Here is a 26131-nt window from a genome sequence, read left to right as displayed (position 1 = left end):
ATATTTTATTTTTGTTTTTATAAGAGTCAGGGTCTTTCTCTGTTAACCAGGCTGGAGTGCAGTGGTGCTATCATGGCTTACTGCAGCTTTGAATTCCTTGAACCCTCAAGCAGTCCTTCCATCTCAGCCTCCTGAGTAGCTGGGACTACAAGCATGTGCCACCATCCCTGACTACGATTTTTATTATTCGTAGGGATAGGGTCTCATTATGTTGCCAGGCTGGTCTCAGACTCTTGGCTTCAAGTGATGCTTCCACCGCAGCTTCCCAAATTGCTAGGATTACAGGCATGAACCTCTGTGCCCGGCATTGAGGGTGTGGGTCTTTCCAGGAAGTTTTCCATTTCATCTAAGTTATCCAACTTGTTGATACACCCTTCTTCATGGTATTCTGGTGGTTTTGTTGTTGTTGTTTGTTTGTTTTTGAGACAGGGTCTCACCCTTGCCCAGGCAGGAGTGTAGTGGCGCTGTCTTGGTTCACTGCAGCCTCTACCTCCTAAGCTCAGGTGACTCTCCCACCTCAGCCTGCCAAGCAGCCGGGACTACAGGTGCATACCACCACGCGTAGCTAATTTTTTTTGTACTTTTAGAGACAAGGTTTCACCATGTTGGCTAGGCTGGTCTTGAACTCCTGGACTCAGGCAATCTGCCTACCTCCACCTCCCAAAGTGCTGGGATTACAGGTGTGAACCAGCATGTCCAGCATAGTATTCTTTTGTCATCCTTTTTATTCTGTAGTATCAGTAGTAATATTTCTTCCTCACTTCTGATTTTAGTAATTTGAATCTGCTCTCTTTTTTCTTAGTGCAGCTGTCTAAGCATTTGTCAATTTTGTTGATGTTTTCAAAGAATCAACTTTTGTTTTGTCGTTTTTCTTTCTTTCTTTCTTTTTTTTTTTTTTTTGAGTCGTAGTCTCAGTCTGTTCACTTTGTTGCCCAGGTTGGAGTGCAGTGGCGCGATCGTAGCTCACTGCCTCCTGGGTTCAAGCGATTCTCCTGCCTCAGCCTCCCAAGTAGCTGGGATTACAGCTGCCTGCCACCACACCCACCTAATTTTTTTGTATTTTTAGTAGAGACAGGGTTTCACCATGTTGGCCAAACTGGTCTCGAACTCCTAACCTCAAGTGTTCAGCCTGCCTTGACCTCCCAAAAGTGCTGGGATTACAGCCATGAGCCACCCCGCCCAGCCTGTTGTTTTTCTTGATTGTTTTTCTATTCATTCTTTTATCTTGTCTCCAACCTTTATCATTTTCTTCCTTCTGCCCTCTATTAAGTTTAGCTTGTTCTTGTCTAATTCCTTAACTTGTACAGTTATGTTATGGATTTGAGATTTTATTTTTAATGTAGGCATTTACAGCTATAAATTTCCCTCTGAGCCCTGCCTTTGCTGCATCTCGTAAGTTTTGTTATGTTTTTATTTTCGTTTATCTCAAGATAATTTTGAATTTCCGTTATGATTTCTTTGACCATTTGGGTTGACAGGATTTTTTTTCTTTCAGCACTTTACAGGTTTTATTTATTTATTTATTTATTTTTATTTATTTATATATATTTTTTGAGACAGTCTCACTCTGTTGTCCAGGCTGAAGTGCAGTGATGAGATCGCAGCTCACCACAACCTCTTCCTCCCGGGTTCAAGTGATACTCCTGCCTCAGCCTCCTGAGTAGCTGGGACTACAGATATGCGCCACCATGCTCGGCTAATTTATTTTTATTTTTTATTTTTTGTAGAGACAGGGTTTCACTATGTCGGCCAGGCTGGTCTCAAGCTCCTGACCTCGTGATCCACCTGCCTCGGCCTCCCAAAGTGCTGGGATTACAGGCGTGAGCGACTGCACCCAGCCTACAGGTTTTATTACATTGCTTTTTGGCCTCCATTTTTCTTTCTCTTTTTTCTTCCCTTCCTTTCTTACTTTTTATTTCTTTCCTTTATTTATTATTATTATTTTTTTGTTATAGAGATGGTCTCACTCCATCACCCACCCAGGCTGAAGTGCAGTGATGCAGTCATGGCTCACTGCAGCCTCAAACTCCTGGGCTCAAGCGTTCCTCCTTCCTCCTCTCAAGTAGCTAGGACTACAAGTGCATGCCACCACACCCAGCTCATTTTCTTTTTTGGTTTTTTTTTTGAGACGGAGTCTCGCTCTGTCGCCCAGGCTGGAGTGCAGTGGCGCAATCTGGTCTCACCACAACCTCCACCTCCCGGGTTCAAGCAATTCTAACTCAGCCTCCCTTGTGGCTGGGATTACAGGCATGCGCCACCAAACCCAGCTAATTTTGTATTTTTAGTAGAGACGGGGTTTCTCCATGTTGGTCAGGCTCGTCTCAAACTCCTGACCTCAGGTGATCCGACTGCCTTGGCCCCCCTAAGTGCTGGGATTACAGGCTTGAGCCACAGCGCTCAGCCTTTTTTTATTTTTTGTAGGGATGGGGATCTCACTATGTTGCCCAGGCTGACCTGAAACTCCTGGGTTCAAGCAGTCCTCCTGCCTCAGCCTACCACATTGCTGGTATTGCAGGTGTGACCCACTGTGCCCAGTCTGGCCTCCATCTTTTTTGTGACAAATTTACTCTCATTTGTGTTTTTGTTTCTCTGTGTCTTTTTTTTTCTTTATCTCTTCTATATTTTTGCTCTTAAATAATTTGATTAAATATGCATTGGTGTAGTTCCTTTGTATTTATCTTACTTGGAGTGTGCTGAGCTTCTTGGGTTTGTAGGTTGATAGCTTCCATCAGTTTCTTAGTAATTATATTATCAAGTATTTCTTCTCCATATTTCTTTGTCTCCCCTTCTGTGACTCCCATTACATGCATGTTAGGCCATTTTGATACTGTTCCACAAAGCTTTGGCTACCTGTTTCTTTTCTTCCCATTCTTTCCTTTTCTTTGTGTTTTAATTTGGATATTTTTTATGAATCTATTGACTTGTCTTCAAGTTTACTAATGTTTTCCATTGCCGTGTCAAGTTTGCTGTTAATTACCAAGTTCCAGGAAGGAAATTTTTTCTAAAAGTTTGCTGTTTAACCTATATAATGAATTCCTTAGTTCTGACATCTTATTTTCTATTTTTAGCATTTCCATTTTGTTCTTTTTTATGGTTCTATCTCTTTGCTGAAATTACCCATTTATTCCTGCATGTTGTCCATATCTTTCTGCTATTAGTATCCTCATCATAGTTTTTTTTAAAGGCCTTTTCTGATAATTCCATTATCTAGACCACCTCTGAGTCTATTTATATTGAGTCTTTTCTCTCATCATCATGGGCCACTTTTTTGTGCCTTTTTGTGTATTTTGTAATTTTTATTTTTTTGAGACAAGGTCTCACTCTCACTCAGGCTGGAGTGCAGTGGTGTGATCATAACTCAGTACAACCTTGAACTCTGAGTTCAGGCAATCTTCCCACCTCAGCCACCTGAGTAGCTGAGACTACAGGTATGCACCGCCACACCTTTCTTTCCTTTTTTTTTTTATTTTATTTCTTGTGGAGACAGGTCTCCTTATGTTACCCAGGCTGATCTGAAACTCCTGCCCTCAAGCAATCTGTCTGCCTCAGCCTCCCTGTAGTTTTTAAATTATATGCCAGATCTTCTGTCTGAAAGAACAGTAAAGATTGGAATAAATTATATTTATCTTCAGAAAGGGACATGCCCTTTCTTCTTTTTTTAGGTTGCTAGAGTAAGAGTTGAGTCAGTCTAATTTGTAGGTGATTTGTATTTGGGCTTTGTTGTAGCTTTAGTTTGATTGAGTTTTACCTCTGGCTTCAAATGTTTTGGGACAGTACTTTCCTTTACTAGGGCCCCTTATTTGAGCACTGAGATTTTCTAGAGATTTGCAGCTGTGCTTCACGGCTGCGTTCCTACCTCTCAGAACTGTGGGAGATCTCTCTGTGTTTTATAGTCCAATTGGTAAGTCATTGGCCACAAGGGAGTTCTCTTTGCTCTCTGATCCCACTTTATGCTTTCTGCACCCTGGAAGACCTCTTTCAGCCTTGCATCTCCTCCCCTGGCCTTTGGAGGGCAGGTATTCTATACGGTGTAAAAGTTTGGCATGCCCCTGAGGTGTTTCTTTCAGATCTCCTGTTTGCATCCCAAACTTTAGTAGTCCAAAACTCAGATTGCCTAAAGGGGATTTTCTCAGCTCTCCTCTGCCTCCAGCTGTTGGTGACTGACCCTGATCCCTCCCTGCAGATTATGCGAAAGAGTTAAGGAGTAGGTTAAATTCCCTCTACTGGGTTTTCTTTTTTTGTTGTTATTATTATACTTTAAGTTCTAGGGTACATGTGCCCAACGTGCAGGTTTGTTGCATATGTATACATGTGCCATGTTGGTGTGCTGCACCCATTAACTCGTCATTTACATTAGGTATATCTCCTAAGGCTATCCGCCACCCCACGACAGGCCCCGGTGTGTGATATTCCCCTTCCTGTGTCCAAGTGTTCTCGTTGTTCAATTCCCACCTATGAGTAAGAACATGCAGTGTTTGGTTTTTTGTCCCTGCGATAGTTTGCTGAGAAGGATGGTTTCCAGCTCCATCCATGTCCCTACAAAGGACATGAACTCATCTTTTTTTATGGCTGCATAGTATTCCATGGTGTATATGTGCCACATTTTCTTAATTTAGTCTATCATTGATGGACATTTGGGTTGATTCCAAGTCTTTGAGGCCGGGTTTCTTAAGATGCTAATTTGGGGCCAGGCGCCATGGCTCAAGCCTTGTATTAGGCCTTTTTCACACTGCTGATAATGACATACGCAAGACTGGGCAATTTACAAGAGAAAGAGGTTTATTGGACTTACAGTTCCATGTGGCTGGGGAGGCCTCACAATTATGGCAGAAAGTGAAAGGCAAGTCTCACATGGTGGCAGATAAGAGAAGAGAGCTTGTGGAGGGAAACTCCCCTTTTGAAAACCGTCATATCAGCGGGCACAGTGGCTCACGCCTGTAATCCCAGCATTTTGGGAGGCCGAGGTGGGCAGATCACTTGAGGTCAGGAGTCCGAGACCAGCCTGGCCAACATGGTGAAACCCTGTCTCCACTAAGAATACAAAAATTAGCCAGGTGTGATGGCAGGCGCCTCTAATCCCAGCTACTCAGGAGGCTGAGGCAGGAGATTCGCTTGAACCCAAGAGGCAGAGATTGCCTTGAGCAGAGATCACGCCACTGCACTCCAGCCTGGGCGACAAGAGTGAGAGACTCTGTCTCAAAAAAAAAGAAAAAAGAAAACCATCAGATCTCATGACGCTTATTCACTATCATGAGGTCAGGGAAACACCTGTCCCCATGATTTAATTACCTCTCATTGGATCCCTCCCACAGCACATGGGAATTCAAGATGAAATTTGGGTAGGGACACAGCCAAACCGTATCATGCCTGTAATCCCAGCACTTTGGGAGGTCAGGGTAGGAGGATAACTTGACCCCAAGAGTTCAAGACCAGCTTGGGCAATATGGTGAAACCCCATCTCTACAAAAATACAAAAATTAGCTAGGCATGGTGGCACGCACCTGTAGTCACAGCTACTCAGAGGTCTGAGGCAGGAGGACTGCTTGAGCCCGGGAGGTGGGGGTTGCAGTGAGCCGAGATCATGTTCATGCCACTGCACTCCAGCCTGGGTGACAGAGGGAAACCGTGTCTCAAAAAAATAAATAAAAAAAAATCTAATTTGCCATGCCAATATAAATGTAGCTGTTAAAAATTTGGGTAGTTTCTTCTTACAAGCCCTGTATGTGCTGGATTCTTCCTCTTGCTGTTACACAAGGGATGAAAGCAGCTATGGGTCTCTTCTTTCCCATTGAGAGCTCATCACTTTCTGGAATTGGTTTATTTAGGTCTCTTTGTTCCCTCAGCTCTTTATTCTTTTTGAACTGTGATTTTGTGTTAGGGTTGTTAAGGTGAGAGGATCTTTTTCAGCTTTCTTTTTTTTTTTTTTTTTTTTTTTTTGAGATGGAGTCTCACTCTGTCACCCAGGCTGGAGTGCAGTGGCGCAATCTCGGCTCACTGCAAGCTCCGCCTCCCAGGTTCACTCCATTCTCCTGCCTCAGCCTCTCCAAGTAGCTGGGACTACAGGCGCCCGCTACCACGCCCGGCTAATTTTTTGTATTTTTAGTAGAGACGGGGTTTCACCGTGGTCTTGATCTCCTGACCTCGTGATCCGCCCGCCTCGGCCTCCCAAAGTGCTGGGATTACAAGCGTGAGCCACCGCGCCCGGCCTTCTTTTTCAGCTTTCTATGAACAAACTGGAAACAGAATTCCTAAAGTGTGTCATTTCGTATTTGTTTTTCAGACTAATATATTTTGGTGGTTATGGGTGTAGGCGACACAGTGAACTCCAAGACTGTTTTGATGTTCATGATGCATCTTGGGTAAGATAGTAATCACTGTTTACATTTTCCTCCAATTCAGTATAGCCTTAACATCTTAGAAATAATGAGTCTAGTCTTTCTCATTTTTGGAGCTACCAATTTGTCGTAATTTACACTATGAAAAAATGTGTTTTTTCTCTTTAACATTTGGATCCATTTGGCAAAAGGTATCTCTCTAGTGGTATTAGCCTTCATGGCTATTGGCAGAGTAATTTCTTTTCTTATATCATTAATCAGATACCTGCTTCTGTTAGACAGGTAGAAGCTTTAGTGCAACTTGGAAAAATTATGTTCATATTTAACCACAATAGCTATTGTTGACATATACCTCTTTTTAGATATGTCCACTAGAATTATTCACAGGTCAGACTGGCCTCTAGATAAGAGTCAGTTGGTAATGATATTAATTTTTCTACTTATTCTTACTGATTAGACAATAAATCATTATTAATGAAAGAAGTCATGAATTACAAAAATGAAATTTTTAAACAGATAATTTAAAAAACCATTGATCCTACCACCAAGATGCAGTCTTATTAGTTTTACCTTCTACTAGTGTATATTATTCTACATTAGTGTAAATAAATATATACGTATGTATATGTGTGTATATATCTATACACACACATTTCATGTATATTGCTTTGTATATGGATATTATTGAAAATTCCCCATGTTTCTATGTTGTTTTCGAGTTTTTTTGTTTGTTTGTTTGTTTTTTGAGACGGAGTCTTTCTCTGTCTCCCAGGCTGGAGTGCAGTGGCGCGATCTCGGCTCACTGCAAGCTCCGCCTCCTGGGTTCACGCCATTCTCCTGCCTCAGCCTCCCGAGTAGCTGGGACTACAGGCGCCTGCCAACACGCCCGGCTAATATTTTGTATTTTTAGTAGAGACGGGGTTTCACCGTATTAGCCAGGATGGTCTCGATCTCCTGACCTCGTGATCCGCCCGCCTCGGCCTCCCAAAGTGCTGGGATTACAGGCTTGAGCCACCGCGCCCGGCGTTGTTTTTGAGTTTTAAAAATGATATATCATTAAAGCTTTGCTACTTAAAGTATTGCTGAGAATTTTCAGGAATATAACTTCTATTTATATCTAGTTATTTTTATTTTTTATTTTATTTTATTTTATTTTTTTTTGAGACAGAGTCTCGCTCTGTCGCCCGGGCTGGAGTGCAGTGGCGCAATCTCGGCTCACTGCAAGCTCCGCCTCCCGGGTTCACGCCATTCTCCTGCCTCAGCCTCCGAGTAGCTGGGACTACAGGCGCCCGCCACCGCGCCCGGCTAATTTTTTTTTTTGTATTTTTTTAGTAGAGATGGGGTTTCACCGTGGTCTCGATCTCCTGACCTCGTGATCCGCCCGCCTCGGCCTCCCAAAGTGCTGGGATTACAAGCGTGAGCCACCGCGCCCGGCTAGTTATTTTTATTCATCAGTGAAATAACTCAATTTTTTTCTCCTACAATACAGTTACTAAGCTAATTATCATGTCCTGAAGTTTCTGGAACACAAATGGGTTTGTTTTTCATTTAGACTCTAAATGAGCTGGGTGTGGTGGCACATTTCTATAATCCCAGCTACTAGGGAGGCTGAGGCAGAAGGATCACTTGTACCAAGGAGTTTGAGACCAGCCTGGGTAACATGGCGAGACCCTGTTTCAATTTAAATAAAATTTAAAAATAGAGTCTAAACTAAGTAAATTGTTTAGCTTATTTTACTTGCTTAACAAGGCCTGACAAAAAAAAAAATGATGTCTTTCTGACACACAATATAAAACTGGCACAGAGATCATCTAGAGTAGTGATAGAGGATTTCAGCACCCTGGGAGATGCTAAATATGGTGTAGCTGCTAAGTCTTTGCCTTGCTGACCAAGAATTTTATATCTTAGGAGATAAAGAAGAGAGTGGTCATAAGTTTAATCTATAAGAACAAATTGCTTGGTGAAGTAGAAGTGATTGGAAGTTTTTGGAAACAGGAACCATGACCCACCCTCTAAAGTTTATTACGGCAAAAATGAGGAGTTCTGAGCATGTACTTGAGGAAAACAGACTTAAAAATGTAAACATCATTCCACCCTCTGCAATTTTAAAAAAGATAATCCTTTGAGAAAATATAAAGATTGTCAACAAATAAAATTATGATTCACGGCAAACAATACTATGAGAAGAGAAGTTGCCAGGTGGTGCAGCTACTGGTCTGGGGACAACGCGTTGGGAGGTACCCGTGTATCCATTGGCTTTGTGACTATGGTAACACTTGACTCTTATTTTTGTAAGGTGTCTATTATTTTACCAGTAAATATGTGATAAGACTGTAATAATAATGTAAAAATTATTAAAGCTTTGAGATATTTAAAACACTTCTCTTTTAGGAAGAGCAGATATTCTGGGGATGGCATAATGATGTCCATATATTTGACACAAAGTCACAGACTTGGTTTCAACCAGAAATTAAAGTAAGTGTTGTAAAAAGTCATCTTTATATATTTGTATTTAAAAATCAATTTTTTTACTGTGGATTTTGGGGGTTTTTTTTTGTGTGTGTGTGTTTTTGAGACAAAGTCTTGCTCTGTTGCCCAGGCTGGAGTACAGTGGCACAATCTCAGCTCACTGCAACCTCCACCTCCCGGGTCGAGTGGTTCTCCTGCCTCAGCCTCCTGACTAGCTGGGACTACAGGTGTGGACCACCATGCCTGGCTAATTTTTGTATTTTTAGTAGAGATGGAGTTTTGCCATGTTGGCCACGCTGGTCTCGAACTCCTGACCTCAAGTGATCTGCCCACCTCAGCCTTGCAAAGTGCCCGGATTACAGGCATTATAGGTCACCACACCCAGCCTGTTATTTGGATTTTTGTAATTAAGTTTGTAATCACATACCAAGTAGTTCTCTTGAGTACTTTTATTAATAGCATTAAGAAAAACATCAGAACCGTAGATGGCACTTGTAGTCCCAACTACTCAGGAGGCTGAGGCAGGAGGATCACTTGAGTCCAGGAGTTCAAGGCTGTAGTGTGCTACAATCACACCTGTGAATAGCCACTGCACTCCACTGCATTCTAGCCTGGGCAACATAGTGAAACCCCATCTCTCAAAATAAATAAATGCAACCAAAAAAATGTATATTCTTCTCCTTGTCAGCTAAGGTTTTCTAGAAAAAAGTCTTTTAATGAGGTGCCATCATCATTCTTCACCCACGAGTGTCATGCCCTGATTTAATAAAGGCCTATTTTTAAAAATCCTTTTATAACAAAGCCCATGGTTTATATACCCTTGAATTCAGAGGTACATGCAATCATGGCATGACAAAAAATACATTATCAGCATTCTTTCATTTGTTAGTGACCAAACACAAATTCAAAGTAGTTTAAGCAATAATGAATTCTCACATAGCTGGAAAGTATATTGGAATGGCACACAAAGTAGAAGGAAGAGCCGCAGGGACCATGGCCTCAGGAACCAGAGCAGGTTACTCAGCATCCTCGCAGTACTTTCTGTCTTTCTGTCTGCTTTTTTTTTTTTTTTTGAGACGGAGTCTCGCTCTGTCACCCAGGCTGGAGTGCAGTGGCGCAGTCTCGGCTCACTGCAAGCTCCGCCTCCCGGGTTCACGCCATTTTCCTGCCTCAGCCTATCCGAGTAGCTGGGACTACAGGCACCCGCCACCACGCCCGGCTAATTTTTTTGTATTTTTAGTAGAGACGGGGTTTTACCGTGGTCTCGATCTCCTGACCTCGTGATCCGCCCGCCTCGGCCTCCCAAAGTGCTGGGATTACAAGCGTGAGCCACCGCGCCCGGCCTCTGTCTGCTTTTCTCTGCTTCTCTTTGTGTGCTTGTTTCATTCCGTCTGTGGCAGACACACTGGCTCGTTTAGGAGGGAATATGGTCCTGGATACACACACAGTTATTTGTATTGTACTCTCTCAACGTCTATATATTAGTCTTAGAAAAGGGCTGGGCTTGGTGGCTCACGCCTATAATCCTAGCACTTTGGGAGGCCGAGGCGGGCAGATTGCCTGAGCTCAGAAGTTCGAGCAACTTCTGGGCAACACGGTGAAACCCTGTCTCTACTAAAAATACAAAATAAATTAGCTAGGCGTGGCAGCATGCGCCTGTAGTCCCAGCTACTCGGGAGGCTGAGGCAGGAGAATTGCTTGAACCTGGGAGGCGGAGGTTGCAGTGAGCAGAGATTGCGCCACTGCGCTCTAGCCTGGGCAACAGAACGAGACTCCGTCTCTACAAAAAAAAAAAAAAGAAGAAAAGAAAAGAAAAGGACTCTGCCTCTACTTGGGCATGTTCCTACTCTTTACAGCAATTCCTGATGCCAAAGGGATGATTGGCCAGTCTTGAGTCACATGTTCATTACTAGGAACAGCAGGGTATTGTGACTGATAAGCTTACCAGAATTGAAGAGTGGAATGCTAAGCAGGTCATATATGTGCAGTTACATATGTGTCTACTAATACACATATATGACCAGAATTCCTTACAGTCCAGCTTCTGTTCATGGAAATGATGGGAAGGTCTATGCAAAATAGTAAGTGTTAGAGTTTGGTCATTCTCTGGATCCTCTTTTCCAGGCAATAAATTTCAGATTTCCAGTGCTCTTCTATTCTCTTCTATATAGTAGAAGAATTCTTCAAAATTTCAGATCAAGCCTGGGATAATAATAAAAATTTTGTTTTGCTGGAAGGGCTGGGAACCAAAATTCTTAAATGGTTCTCATTTAAGTGTTATATAGGCAATATCTGAATTATTTCTTACTAAGTTGACCTCAGCACAGTTATTCAAATAAGCCTGAAAAGTTTAGGAAGTTATGATATTGGATGCAGAGCTTTAATTTCCTATTCCCACTTTGAGTAGCCAGTGAGCTGAAAATGTCAGGTTCTTTCAGAACTTGAAATTAAAATACATACATAAAGGCATCTCCCATGAAAATATGGAAATTATGCAGAAGATTCTTCCCTCAAATCTTATTCATTCATCTACCCATGATACTCACTTTTTCCACCAATTAAAAACCTCTCTAGGGTGGCGTAATGGCTCACGCCTGTAATCCCAGTACTTTGGGAGGTCGAGGCAGGCAGATCGCTTGAGGCCAGGAGTTTGAGACCAGCCTGGACAACACAGCGAAACCCCATCTCTTTTTTTTTTTTTTTTTTTTTTTTGAGACAGAGTCTCGCTCTGTCACCCAGGCTGGAGTGCAGTGGCGCAATCTCGGCTCACTGCAAGCTCCGCCTCCCGGGTTCACGCCATTCTCCTGCCTCAGCCTCTCCGAGTAGCTGGGACTACAGGCGCCCGCCACCACGCCCGGCTAATTTTTTTTGTATTTTTTAGTAGAGACGGGGTTTCACTGCGGTCTCGATCTCCTGACCTCGTGATCCGCCCGCCTCGGCCTCCCAAAGTGCTGGGATTACAAGCGTGAGCCACTGCGCCCGGCGCGAAACCCCATCTCTACTAAAAATACAAAAATTAGCCGGGCCTGGTGTTGCATACCTGTAATCCCAGCTACTGGGGAGGTTGAGGCAGGAGAATCGCATAAACCCAGGAGGTGGAGGTGGCAGTGAGCCGAGATCCTGGCAGTGAACCGAGATCGCGCCATTGCACTCAAGCCTTGGCGACAGAGCAAGACTGCCTCAAAACAAAAAGCGAAACTTCTCTAAAGAAAAGATCCGCTGGCCGGGCGCGGTGGCTCACGCTTATAATCCCAGCACTTTGGGAGGCCGAGGCGGGCGGATCACGAGGTCAGGAGATCGAGACCACGGTGAAACCCCGTCTCTACTAAAAAATACAAAAAATTAGCCGGGCGTGGTGGCGGGCGCCTGTAGTCCCAGCTACTCAGAGAGGCTGAGGCAGGAGAATGGCGTGAACCTGGGAGGCGGAGCTTGCAGTGAGCCGAGATTGCGCCACTGCACTCCGGCCTGGGCGACAGAGCGAGACTCCGTCTCAAAAAAAAAAAAAAAAAAAAATTGAAGCACCAAGAGTTTTGGGTCCATTTTTTATTTTACAGAGTTTCTGAGATAATCGCAATATGCACCGCTCACTTCTAATAGGAGCTCTGTGTGTGAAAGAGAGAGGAGAGAGTGAGAGAGAGAACATTTTAAAATTTGATTTTAAAATCTTTATACAGTATTTCAAACAAAAATTTACACGAAACCTTATTTTGCTAAATAGCGTCAGACGTATAAGAAAAACATTTTCAAAAGTAAAGATCAGGGAGAATAAGATTTATTCTGACGAATAGTATTTGTCTACAATTAGTACTATTTAGAATAAACTTTTGCATTAGCATTTTTAATTAATTACATAGGTAATGATAACTTAGTGATTAAGACTTTCTCATACTGAGCATAGAAATGTAACTTTATTACAGATATTTCAAGTCTTTGCAATCTGTTCTGATGTCTACTTGCAGGGTGGAGTTCCACCACAGCCACGAGCCGCGCATACATGTGCAGTTCTTGGAAACAAGGGTTATATCTTTGGCGGACGTGTTCTGGTTAGTGTTTTTAATGGAAATGGTATTTTTATGTGCAATGCTCCTTATAAAAATTTATCCTCTGATTTTGTGGAATAATTGAACATTCATGTAATCTAGAGATTAAAATGGCATTCCATACTAACTTTTATTTATCTTCTAATTTGTAAACAGACCATACGTGAACAATCATAGATGATTATAAATCATATTTTAATGAGGAGAATCTTTCAGTGCAGTATCAGAAAAAATTAATTTCTTGTCATCTAAAGCCTGTGAATTTAAACCTATTTCTTCCTTTCCCCTTTGACACATTGATTTGGGAGCTCTGTGTCAGTCTTATTAATGCTTAGCATCGTTTTCCAATATTTAAACTTCTCATGTGAAGTAAAATAGAGAGTCTATTTTTAATCTGAACTTACTTTAAAAGAAAAATTTTAGCTGATAAAAGATGTGAAATACTTACCAACGTAACACACTTTTCTTTTAGCAAACTAGGATGAATGATTTGCACTATCTAAACCTAGACACCTGGACTTGGTCTGGAAGGTAAGTTTGAAGTCTTAAGTACGTTTTAATCTATAGGCATGGGTGTGTGTCTGTATGTGTCCATAATCCAAATGTGGGTCTTTAAAACTGAACTGGTATTTTTTTCCTTCAGATTATATGTCTAAGCAAGGACTATATAGATTTAAATAGAGTTTGTTCCTTAACCAAACAAGATAAAACATGAAAATACTAACAGTTGAAATTAGATTATATAAAAGTACTGGTTTTATACTAAGTATTTTTTGAGGATTGATCAGTAGAAGAAATGAAGAAGTGGTTGAATGGGGTCATCTCAGGTGAACAGGTAATAGAGTAAAGTCAGATTTTATTTGTACCTCCTAATATGTATTTAACAATAGAACAAATATATTTAGCTATCAACTTAGCAATTTGTATAATGAGATGGAATCAGAGCGATATATTATTCCAAAGTATAAGGACCATTAAATACCATAAAACCATGAAAGTCTCAGAAGAAAATATAGCAGATTATCTTTAAAATCTTGGCATGGAGAAAGCTTTGTAAAGATGATATGAACTTGGCCAGGCGCGGTGGCTCACGCCTGTAATCTCAGCACTTTGGGAGGCCGAGGTGGGTGGATCACGAGGTCAGGAGATCGAGACCATCCTGTCTAACATGGTGAAACCCCGTCTCTACTAAAAATTCAAAAAAAAATTAGCTGGGCGTGGTGGCGGGCGCCTGTAGTCCCAGCTACTCAGGAGGCTGAGGCAGGAGAATGGCGTGAACCCGGGAGGCGGAGCTTGCAGTGAGCCAAGATCACGCCACTGCACTCCAGCCTGGGACAGAGCAAGACTCCGTCTCAAAAAAAAAAAAAAAAAGATGATATGAACTCAAAATTCATAAATGAAAAGACTGATCGATAAGACCACTTAAAAATTAAATATTTCTCTATAGAAAAATGTACCACAAAAAATTAAATGGCAAATTGTAAAATGCAAACAAAAAACTGGAAACAATATTTGCAACTTTTTTTTTTTTTTTTGAGACAGAGTCTTGCTCTGTCACCAGGCTGGAGTGCAGTAGCATGATCTCAGCTCACTGCAACCTCTGCCTCCCGGGTTCAAGCAATTCTCCTGCCTCAGCCTCCGGAGTAGCTGGGACTACAGGCGCGCACCACCATGCCCAGCTAATTTTTGTATTTTTAGTAGAGACGAGATTTCACCATGTTGGCCAGGATGGTCTCAATCTCTTGACCTTGTGATCTGCCCGCCTCGGCCTCCCAAAGTGCTGGGATTACAGGTGTGAGCCACCGTGCCCAGCTGATATTTGCAATATTTTTAACAGAGAGATGTCAGGGCAAAGATCCACAAGAACTCAGTAAATCGGTTAAAAAAAGACAAATAATCCAATAGAAAAGTGGACAAAGAACATGCATGAACAACTCACAGAATAAATAATAATAGGTAAAAATTATTTTTAAAAGATGTTCAATCTAGGCCGGGTGCAGTGGCTCACACCTGTAATCCCAGCACTTTGGGAAGCCAAGGCGGGTGGATCACCTGAGGTCAGGAGTTTGAGATCAGCCTGGCCAACATGGTGAAACCCTGGCTCTACTAAAAAATACAAAAAAAGCAAGGAGCGGTGGTGGACGCCTATAATCCCAGCTACTCAGGAGGCTGAGGCAGGAGAATCGCTTGAACCTGGGAGGTGGAGGTTGCAGTCAGCCAAGATCGTGCCACTGCACTCCAGCCTGGGCAACAAGAGGGAAACTCTGTCTCAAAAAATAATAATAAAAATAAAACCAGGCATGTGCAGTGGTACATGCCTGTAATCCCAGTACTTTGGGAGGCCAAGGCCAGTGGATCACCTGAGGTCAGGAGTTCTTAACTGGCCTGACTAACATGGTGAAACCCCGTCTCTACTAAATACAAAACAATTAGCCGGGTGTATTGGTGCATGCTTGTAAACCGAGCTACTTGGGAGGCTGAGACAGGAGAATTGCTTGTACCTGGGAGGCGGAGGTTGCAGTGAGCTGAGATCACGCCATTGCACTCCAGCTTGGGAAACGAGCAAAACTCTGCCTCAAAAAAAAAAAAAAGTTTCTTATAATCAACACAAACAGTAAAAATATTTTCGTTTTGTAAAAAACAAATTGTATCTTCCAAAAATGGCCTGTGATATTCTGGAACATTCCAGACTGTGGAAGAATGGTATCTTCTCACCTCCTAAATTAAGTTCTTTTGCTTCTAACTTATGCTTTTTTATTTTATTTTATTTATTTATTTTTTTTGGAGATGGAGTTTCGCTCTTGTTGCCCCGGCTGGAATGCAATGGCGCGACCTTGGCTCACTGCAACCTCCACCTCCCAGGTTCAAGTGATTCTCCTGCCTCAGCCTCCCTAGTAGCTGGGATTACAGACACTTGCTTATGTATTTATTTTTCATGCCCCATCTCTTTTAAATGTCCGTTTTATTATTATGATTATTCTTGTTGTTATGTTTTCTTTTGTTTTAAGAGACAATGTCTCTATTTTGCCCAGGATGGTCTGTCCAACTCCTGGGTTTGAGCAATCCTCCTGCCGTGGCCTCCCAAAGTGCTGGGATTACAGAAGTGAGCCACTGTGCCTGGCATTGTTTTTATTTTAATTTTTTTGAGAAATCCTTAGAGGTTTACCCTGGATCTGGAATGGCTTTCATGCTTTTATTTTGAAGTTAGAATAGCTAGCATTTTCAGAGGAAGATAATGTTTTGGGAAATTCTAGAAGTAGATCAAAGTAAAAACAACAATATAAAAACCCGTAATATCCTTGGGGAAATCAGCTAAAAACACAAAATTAACTATGAAACAACAGTAAAAAGTTACAGACATGAAAAAAATTGTGTTGAAAAACTAAGGAAGCAGCTGATTAACCAATAAGAATGATGCTGAGTATGCATTGTGCATTAACGGAGAATTGACTTTTTTTATTTTTTCTTGGAGAAGCAGTCTCACTCTGTCACCCAGGCTGGAGTGCAGTGGTGCAATCTTGGCTCACTGCAACCTCCACATCCCGGGTTCAAGCAATTCTCCTGCCTCAGCCTCCTGAGTAGCTGGGACTACAGGCACATGCCACCAGGCCCAGCTAATTTTTTGTATTTTAGTAGAGACGGGGTTTCACCGTGCTGCCCGGTCTGGTCTCGAACTCCTGAGCTCAGGCAATCCACCTGCCTCGACCTCCCAAAGTGTTGGAATTACAGGCAAGAGCCACTGCATCCGGCTGAGAATTGACTTTTATTTTCACTGTGTAGCCGGGTGGAATGGTCATTAAATGGAAAGATTTTTAAAATTCATCTAAGAATTTAATAATGTTTTTCAAATATTCATGTAGGTGGGACTAGTAAAAGTTTTTTGGAGCAGTGAGGGCAGATTTTTTTTAAGATCTAAGATGATTAAAAACCTTTTATTTTGATTATTATAGTACCTAGACTTTTTTTTCTCCTTGCCACAGGATTACTATTAATGGAGAAAGCCCAAAACATCGGTCATGGCATACTTTGACACCTATAGCTGATGATAAACTTTTCCTATGTGGTGGACTAAGTGCAGATAATATCCCATTAAGTAAGTTGATTAAGGTTTGGCCTATAATTATTGTCTCATTCTTTTTTCTTAATTGTATTTCATACTTACAGTGAAGTAAATCTTTCTTTTTTCCTGTTTTTTCTGGTTTGCCTTTATCCTCAACTATTTTCTTGCATGAATTATGACCTCCTTGCTTTTGTACCCTTGGCTCTCCACATTCCCCTGTTTTCTAGGGAAAGAGAAGAGGAAAGGGTGATTGAAGCTAGATGAAATAAAGCCCCTTTCTACTACTATATTCTGTGATTCTGTGTCTGCTGATTTTTGATCCAGCTGCTTGTACTGTAGGGTAGGATGCTTGCACTGTTCGCTTTTGCTGTACTCCAGGCTAGGGGGTTAGAAGAGCAGCCTTTCTTAGAAGGCCCTGGAAATACAAAATGGGAAGCCCAGTTGCTTCTCTTTTTGTTCCAGAGCTGTAGAGGAGTGTTTAGCTAGGTTTTTTAAACTCCTGTCATTGCTGGTCCCAGTGGCTATGCGTTTTGGAATGCAGTTTTTCTTTCAGCAGTAGAACTGTGGCATCAGGATAGACAGATGACCAAGCATATTGACTTCTTAATTTGGCATGTTAGATGTTTTATGTTTTCTATTTTCTTTTCCTTTTTTTTTTTGAGATGGAGTCTTGCTCTGTGGCCCAGGCTAGAGTGCGATGGTGCAATCTCGGCTCACTGCAACCTCCACCTCCCGAGTTCAAGTGATTCTCCTTCCTCAGGCTCCTGAGTAGCTGGGATTACAGGTGCCCGCCACCATGCTCAGCGAATTTTTGTATGTAGAGGTGGGGTTTCACTACGTTGGCCAGGCTGGTCTCGAATTCCTGACCTCGTGATCCGCCCGCCTCAGCCTACCAAAGTGCTGGGACTACAGGCGTCAGCCACCGCACCCGGCCGTTTTCTATTTTCTTAACCCAGAAGTTTTCTCTGGCTAGAGATGTTTTCATTAAGAAACATTATACGCTATTCAAACATTTATATAATTATATATTAGGGTCTGGAAACAACTATTTTTCAACAAAAGTTTATCGAGCATCAGCTGTGTGTCTGGCAGTCAGCTGGCCACCAAACAAATTCCAGAGATTAGTTGGAGAAACAACAGTTCCTAGTAGGAGATGTTAGTTATTCTTGCATATTATTATACTTCTCCAATTTGTGAGATTTTTAATTAAAAGAGATTTGGAATCTAACAAAAAACTAACGTCTGTACATTTCTTTTTTTTTTTTTTTTTTTTTGAGACGGAGTCTTGCTCTGTCTCCCAGGCGGGAGTGCAATGGCGCGATCTCGGCTCACTGCAAGCTCCGCCTCCCGGGTTCATGCCATTCTCCTGCCTCAGCCTCCCGAGTAGCTGGGACTACAGGCGCCTGCCAACACGTCCGGCTAATTTTTTGTATTTTTAGTAGAGATGGGGTTTCACTGTGTTAGCCAGGATGGTCTCGATCTCCTGACCTCGTGATCCGCCCGCCTCGGCCTCCCAAAGTGCTGGGATTACAGGCTTGAGCCACCGTGCCCGGCCTAACGTCTGTACATTTCATTAGGGGCTGTTTAATATCATATCTTCATGATCTCTAGTGTTTTTAGTTGCTGTTTTCTGTTTTTGGTCATTGACCTATGGGAAATTAAATGTCCTAACTCATAAGCTAATCAATTTCCTCCCTTAAAGATTCTGTTTCAGTCTAAGATTTGGTCATATGGATATTAGATGATCCCAAGACTTTTTTTTCAGTTTGGTTGACTGTGATAATGGCATTGTGGTTATGTAAAAAATGTCCTTTTATTTTCAGTAATGCATACTGAAGTATGTATGGAGAAAATGATAGGAGATCTAGGATTTCATTTAGAAAAATTAAGCAATAAGAATAACAAAAAGATAAGTGGAGCACATGTAGCAAAGTCTTGATAGTTGTTGAATCTGCGATATATGGAAGTTCATTGTCATGGTCACTCTATTTTTGTAAATGTTTGAAAATTTGTATGATAAAATAGGTGCACTCAGAAAAGATAGTCATTTAAATGTAGCATGATAAATTTGGGGGAAAATTAAAATTGTATCCCAAAGACCTAATCTTAATTTCTGAACTGTCATGATATTACAGGTGATGGTTGGATTCATAATGTTACAACAAATTGTTGGAAACAACTTACACATTTACCTAAAACAAGACCTAGGTAAGTCTAGAAATTGACAAATAGTAAAATAGTTAAGAATTTTTAAAGTATTAAAATATAGTCCTGAATTTATAGTGTTTGCCATTGAAACCATAAGCCATTGAGAAGGATGTCTTTCAAATGAGCTTGATGTTACCTAAATAATTTAATTATTACTTTAATTATATCTGATTGTTAGAAATGATCTATCCAGTTTTCACCCATACTTGCATATTTGAAAATGTTATTCTTTTATGCAAATGCATAATCTTGCCTGATAACTGTGAAGATTAAGATAATTAAAAGCATCATATGAGATTAATGTTTTTAATGTTAATATTTTTAATAAGCAGACAAAAATGGGGTTGGCTTTAATAGTAGTTATTTGTTTTTGGAAGAGGTTTAAAGCAAGTTAGTCAGGAACTTTGCTTCCATGTTGATCCAGTGGATGGCAGGTTATTATTAATCTTTATTAACTGCATAATATATTCATTGATGGGAATTTTTTGAAAACGAAAATATGTTATTTATTTATGGTATATTATAGGATTAAAAATTTTAGAAGTTATATACTATTATTAGACTACAAAGAAAACCACATTTGTACTATAATTCTTATTTTTTTCTAATTTTATTGAATAGTATAATAATATCTTCATAGGAAATTCAGATTCAGCACATTATGATCATTATAACTGGTAATTCTTTTTTATGCTATGTATTTTAGAATTTTAAAAATACAGATTATTTATGCTAGTGTGAAATCAATTTAATGATATATATTTTATTTAATAAATGACAGCTTACTTGAGAAAAAGGCCTGAAAATATTTATATTTATTTTGGTATATGTATCTATATTAATATTCACAGTACATTTAGAATTCATAATTGCATTTGTGATTCTTATGTCTTCATGTATAAAAATTCATTGGAATGTATTACTTTAACAATTCTGGCTCTTTTGAAATTTTTTTTTTTTTAATGTAAAGAGTTTTGTACTAAGACATGGGAGCTCAGAGTTCTAGTCCTTGCTCAGCTACTACCTACTTTTTTGGCTTTGAAAAGTCACTTAAGGAAACTGAGCATTGGCCAGGCGTGGTGGCTCACGCCTATTAATCCCAGCACTTTGGGAGGCCGAGGCAGGAGGATCACTTGAGTCCAGGAGCTTGAGAGCATCCTGGGCAACATAGTGAGACCCCATCGCTACAGTTTTTTTTTTTAAATGGCCGGGTGTGGTGGTGCATACCTGTAGTCCCAGCTACTTGGGAGGCTGAGGTGGGAGGATCACTTGATCCCAGGAGGTTGAGGCTGCAGTGAGCTGAGATTGCACCACTGCACTCCAGCCTGGGCAGCAGAGCCAGACCCTGTTTCAAAAAAAGAAAGAAAGAAACTGAGCATTGACTTTTTCATCTGTGAAATAAGAGAGTTGGACTAGATAATCTCTTAGTTTATTCCAGTTGTTTGATTGTATGAATGCATTAATTATAGACCAAAGTATTAGTAAAAATGCTTAATTTTAAAATTGCTCCTATTTTATATTTCAACCCTTAATGAGTAATTAGAGCAACACAACTATTATCTATAATATACTATTAGTTAGAACTAGAGCTATGTAAAGAGATTTCTTTTAATTCAGCTGATGTGTCATGTAAATAATATGCTTTATTAGAATGTTTAGGTGATAAGTTTAGAGCAGCTGTGAAAGGACATAAACTATCAGTCTGTAGAAAAAACATCAGGTTGCAAGCTAGATGTCACCAAAATCAAGGCAGGAAAGGCTTTCCAGTGTTCTTCGATGATGAAATGGCCAGAGTTTCCCTAAGGCAGATAAGACAGAGGCAGATCTACAGGTATAAGGTGAGGAGAAGAACAGGTGGGATACAGTTGAGTGTAAGGAGAACATACATATGTGTCTATATATATATACTAATTTTTATAAAAGTGACAATTTAGCTAAGATCTATAAGCATTTTGTACAAATTTTTCAAGTTGTAATTTGAAATGTAAGCTGCCCAATTCTCCTCTTAGAACTGTACAGCTAGGTTTCTCAACTTTGGCATTACTGACATTTTGGACCACATAATTCTTTGTCATGAGGGTGTCCTGTGCATTGTAGTATGTTTAGCAGCATCCCTGTCCTTTACCCAGTGGATGCCAGTTGTACTACCTTTTCTCTCCCCAAGTTGTGACAACTAAAAATATCTCCATATACTGTGAAATGCTTCTTTAGGGAACAAATAGCCCCTGGTTGAGAACGACTGTTCTACAGTGTAGCACTCCTATTCTCTGGGTCTCACCTTAGGTAAACCTATGGCTGAAAAGCCACATATGTAGCCAGATCTGATAGCCTATATAGTTGGCTATCAGCAAGGACCCTTTTTTATGTGTCTGAAAAAGATGTTAGAGAAAATATTAGTGTATAGATCCCCAAGTACTGTTGGATCTCATGAGTATCACCAAGGTTACACATACATAGCCTTCTCTCCAGGAAATTAATCTGTTCCTTCCCATGTATAAGGGCATTTTTTGTATTCTCTCTCCTTTACCTAACCCTCTTCCAGTCCCCATCCTCAACCCCACCACGTAATCTGAGTTCTTGTTGAAGATTTTTATCAATGTATCTTCTAAGATAAGAGTTGGAGAATTGGGCAAAGTATTTCCCAAACAACATCTATAACGACTTAGTTCGGTTTTGGGCCACAAGTGTGTTTGTCATTGAATGTGTACATGATTGTTTGAGGAAAGTATTTGGTTTAACAAATTGTGCATAATTCTACTGTTTGCACTTGTGAAATTTAAGTAAAAGGGATTAATGTACTAAAAATCAGTTATATGTCCCAGTTCTTGGGAAGTAGAAAAAATAAGTTGTGTGGTAATAAGTTATGATTTATAATTGTTTTAGGTATCTGTTGCTTCAACAGTTGGTATATTAAGAAAAGTAATCAAGGCCAGGTGTGGTGGCTCACACCTATAATCCCAGCACTTTGGGAGGCCAAGGTGAGAGGATTGTTTGAGCCCAGGAGTTCAAGACCAGCCTGGATAATACAGTGAAACCCCATCTCTGAAAAAAAAAAATTAGCTGGGTGTGGTGGCGTGTGCCTGTAGTCCCAGCTACTCAGGAGGCTGAGGTGGGAGGATCACTTGAGCCCGGGAGACAGAGGATGGAGGAACCAGAGATTGTGCCACTGCACTCCAACCTGGGTGACAGAGCCAGATCCTGTCTCAAAAAAAAAAAAAAAAACAAGGAATCAAAGTACTCTAAAAGTCAAAGCAATGACTATGTAAAAATCCCTAATTTACCCCCTAAAATTGGGAAATTTTTTTGAGAGTTCTCTTACTCTGGAAATATTCAACTTTGTTAAACTATAAAATTAGTATTTTTTGTTTGTTTGTTTGTTTTTTGAGATGGAGTCTCGCTCTGTCATCAGGCTGGAGTGCAGTGGCATGATCTCGGCTCACTGCAACCTCCGCCTCCCGGGTTCAAGCGATCCTCCTGCCTCAGCCTCCTGAGTAGCTGAAACTATAGGTGAAAATTATTATTTGTTAATAATGTGATATTGGAAATAGATGTGAACTATCAGACCACTTCCAAAAGAATATTAGATGCTCTACTCCTTTATGAAATAATTTGTGTATCTAATGACTGAATATATTATGTTTTTTTTCATGTTCTCTTTTGTTTGGTTGGTTTTTTTTTTGAGTCAGAGTGTCGCTCTGTCGCCGAGGCTGGGGTGCAGTGGTGTGATGTCGGCTCACTGCAACCTTCACCTCCTGGGTTCAAGCAGTTCTCCTGCCTCAGCCTTCTAAGTAGCTGGGATTACAGGCATGCGCCAACACGCTCGGCTAATTTTTTTCTTATTTTTAGTAGAGATGGGGTTTCACCATGTTGGCCAGGCTGGTCTTGAACTCCTGACCTTGTGATCTGCCCACCTCAGCCTCCCAAAGTGCTGGGATTACAGGCTTGAGCCACCGTGCCCGGCCTCATGTTTGCTTTTGTTAATCACAAGTTTTTGAGCAGCTACTGGGTACAGAACACCACATGAGGCATTTTTAAGAAGCCATAAAATTAGATTCCTCAGGTTCCCATGGTGTGCTGATAATGGCCAACAACCACTCTCCAGGTGGGAGGGTGCCCTAATTTGTAGCATTTGCTGATTTCCAAGGTGTAAATACTCCCACCATGGCCGATTTCAAGCTTCCAACGTGATGTCACTGCACGTGGAATTGGATGCAGATATGTACAATCAGCTTCTGCTAGCCACTAAGGCAGTTCCAGCACACCGCTGTGACAGTTTCTTACCTCAAGGACCTCATAATCTTAGTTAGCTAGTCGAACAGCTAAAGTAGCATGCAGAGCAGTTCTTCCTCAAATGTAAGTGAGGCAAGTGTAAAATGAGCACATAAACATTAAAGGGTGCTGAATAAAGATGGTAACAGAACCAGTTTTGGGTGGGTATTTGGAATACTTTCTGGGTGTTTGGAGCCTGTTTTTAAGGCCCAGTAAGAATGGCTTATTATTCTAAGCATAAGAAACAGAGTGAATAAAAGCCTAGAGATAGATAATAAGCTTTTCTCATAGGGGAAGCAAGGAAATGAATTTAGCTAAGTAGAGGGCTCATTTGGGAAAAGCCAAGAATTAAAGATTTGTGGGAAAAAGAAACAGTGGTTTATCACAAATATTAGGCTAGGAAAAACAGCCATTGGTAGTGCAGATACTTCATCATCAGGAAATTTCCATGGTTAGAGACAATATTTGAAAAATATTTGTTATTAGCCATATGTAGCTGGAGGAGATGAGAGACTGAAAAACTAGGAACATATTATGGTGTTCTGTACTCAGAGTGATGAGTAGTGTGACAATGGAAATGTGAAGGAGTGCCAAATTGGATTTGCTTGGTGATGGGGAACATAGAGTAGGAAAAAAAAAAAGACAAAAATTATAAGAACAGTAACATGGCAGATAGTAATAAGAAAATGGGAAAGTGCCTGTTTCAGCAATAAGGTGATCAGTTCCTTTTTAATTTATTTCACTGCAGGGATAATATGTATGAGAGAAAAAGGTTATAAAAATATTGAAGGATATAGTAGAGTTATTAAGAGTCATTTCTGGCTGCGTGTGGTGGCTCATGCCTATAATCCCAGCACTTCAGGGGACTGAGGCAGGAGGATTACCTGATCCCAGGAGTTCAAAACTAGCCTCGTCTCTTTAAAAAACAAAAACAAAAACAAAAAACAGAGACAGTCATCTCTTTAATGGTGTGATTTAATGAACTCTAGAGGAATCTTTATAACCCTTTTTAGGATATTCCAAAGGTTCAAGTTCAATCATGTTTCTTTTAAATAGATTACATTTTAGAGTATGAAATTTAGAATTGATTTATATATAATGTACAGTTTCTCCCATGATAGTGTTTCTGTTTATAATTTTCAATCATAGGTTATGGCACACAGCCTGTTTGGGAAAAGAAAATGAAATAATGGTATTTGGTGGGAGCAAAGATGATTTACTTGCCTTGGATACAGTAAGAAAATCTTATATCTAACTATTTCCTCTGAGTATTTGTGTTATTCACACTAAATGGCTATTCAGCAAGAATGTTGATATTCTAACATTGCAAAATATGAAGGGCATGAAATGTTACTCTGTGGTTTAATTAATCTTCAGGATGACTGACTTTTTTTTTTTTTTTTTTTGAGACAGAGTCTTGCTCTGTCCCCCAGGGTGGAGTGCAGTGGCGCGATCTGGGCTCACTGCAAGCTCCACCTCCCGGGTTCACGCCATTCTCCTGCCTCAGCCTCCCGAGTAGCTGGGACTACAGGCTCCCACCAACACGCCCGGCTAATTTTTTTTTGTATTTTTAGTAGAGACGGGGTTTCACCGTGTTAGCCTGGATGGTCTCGATCTCCTGACCTCGTGATCCGCCCGCCTCGGCCTCCCAAAGTGCTGGGATTACAGGCTTGAGCCACCGCGCCCGGCCTGTTTTTTTTTTTTTGAGACGGAGTCTTGCTCTGTTGCCTAGGCTGGAGTGCAGTGGTGCGATCTCGGCTCACTGCAAGCTCCGCCTCCCAGGTTCACACCATTCTCCTGCCTCAGCCTCCCCAGTAGCTGGGACTACAGGGGCCTGCCACCATGCCCGGCTAATTTTTTGCATTTTTAGTAGAGAGACAGGGTTTCACCGTGTTAGCCAGGATGGTTTTGATCTCCTGACCTTGTGATCCGCCCGCCTCGGCCTCCCAAAGTGCTGGGATTACAGGCGTGAGCCACTGTGCCCAGCAAGGATGACTGGCTTTTATGAAGCCTTTCTGGATATTTTGGATTTACAAATCAAAATAGGTCTATTAGTTTGATTAGCAAAATTATTAAGTAGACCTTTTAAAGGATGTCTCCTCTTTCTCTTTTCTCTTACATGGGTTTCTCTAATATTATTGAATTAAAATATTTGTATGTAGGCTGGGTGTAGTTGCCCACGCCTCTAAATCCCAGCACTTTGGGAGGCCAAGGCAGGCAAATCATTTGAGGCCAGGAGTTCGAGACCAGCCTGGCCAACACAGCAAAAACCCATCTCTACTAAAAATACAAAAATGACCCAGGTGTGGAGGTGCATGCCTGTAGTCCCAGCTACTCGGGAGGCTGAGGCACGAGAATCACTTGAACCCAGGAGATGGAGGTTGCAGCAAACCAAGATCATGCCATTGCACTCCAGTCTGGGTGACAGAGTGAGACCCTGTCTCAAAGAAATATATATTTGTATCTAATATTTGATACATAAAAAGAATATTAATAATGTAGATGCTAAGTGTAATAAATACCAACAAATTTTGTTAGCTAATTTTAGAGTTAGAACATCATCAGTAATGTTGAAGCCACCTGATTATTCCTTCTGAATCTTACCTACTAGCTTGCCCCTTCAAGAGGAAACTACTTTGTTGAAATATTCCAAGTATATTCTTCTTTTTTTTTTGAGACAGGGTTTCGCTGTTACCCAGGCTGGAGTGCAGTGGCATGATCTCGGTTCGCTGCAACCTCCACCTGCTGGG

General features: G+C 41.0%; 1 protein-coding gene across 2 annotated transcripts in view; it reads left to right on the top strand.

Moving 5' to 3' along the window:
* The window catches only part of KLHDC1 (kelch domain containing 1), a 69505-nt gene that overhangs the window by 29248 nt on the left and 14126 nt on the right, over positions 1 to 26131 (top strand). For both annotated transcript variants that reach the window (XR_008659524.2, XM_055289473.2), the window contains exons 5-11: positions 6281 to 6359; positions 8727 to 8810; positions 12764 to 12847; positions 13317 to 13375; positions 16825 to 16937; positions 19040 to 19112; positions 24531 to 24615. Coding sequence is in view for 1 of the 2 variants with exons in the window: in XM_055289473.2 (XP_055145448.1) it covers positions 6281 to 6359; positions 8727 to 8810; positions 12764 to 12847; positions 13317 to 13375; positions 16825 to 16937; positions 19040 to 19112; positions 24531 to 24615 (577 nt within the window). In the remaining variant the exon portion in view is untranslated. The remainder of the gene's footprint in view (positions 1 to 6280; positions 6360 to 8726; positions 8811 to 12763; positions 12848 to 13316; positions 13376 to 16824; positions 16938 to 19039; positions 19113 to 24530; positions 24616 to 26131) is intronic.

This window comes from Symphalangus syndactylus, chromosome 8, assembly GCF_028878055.3.
Source record: "Symphalangus syndactylus isolate Jambi chromosome 8, NHGRI_mSymSyn1-v2.1_pri, whole genome shotgun sequence".
NCBI classification, from domain to species: domain Eukaryota; kingdom Metazoa; phylum Chordata; class Mammalia; order Primates; family Hylobatidae; genus Symphalangus; species Symphalangus syndactylus.
The sequence above is the reverse complement of the archived record's forward strand: the minus strand, read 5'-3'. Positions and strand labels throughout refer to the sequence as shown.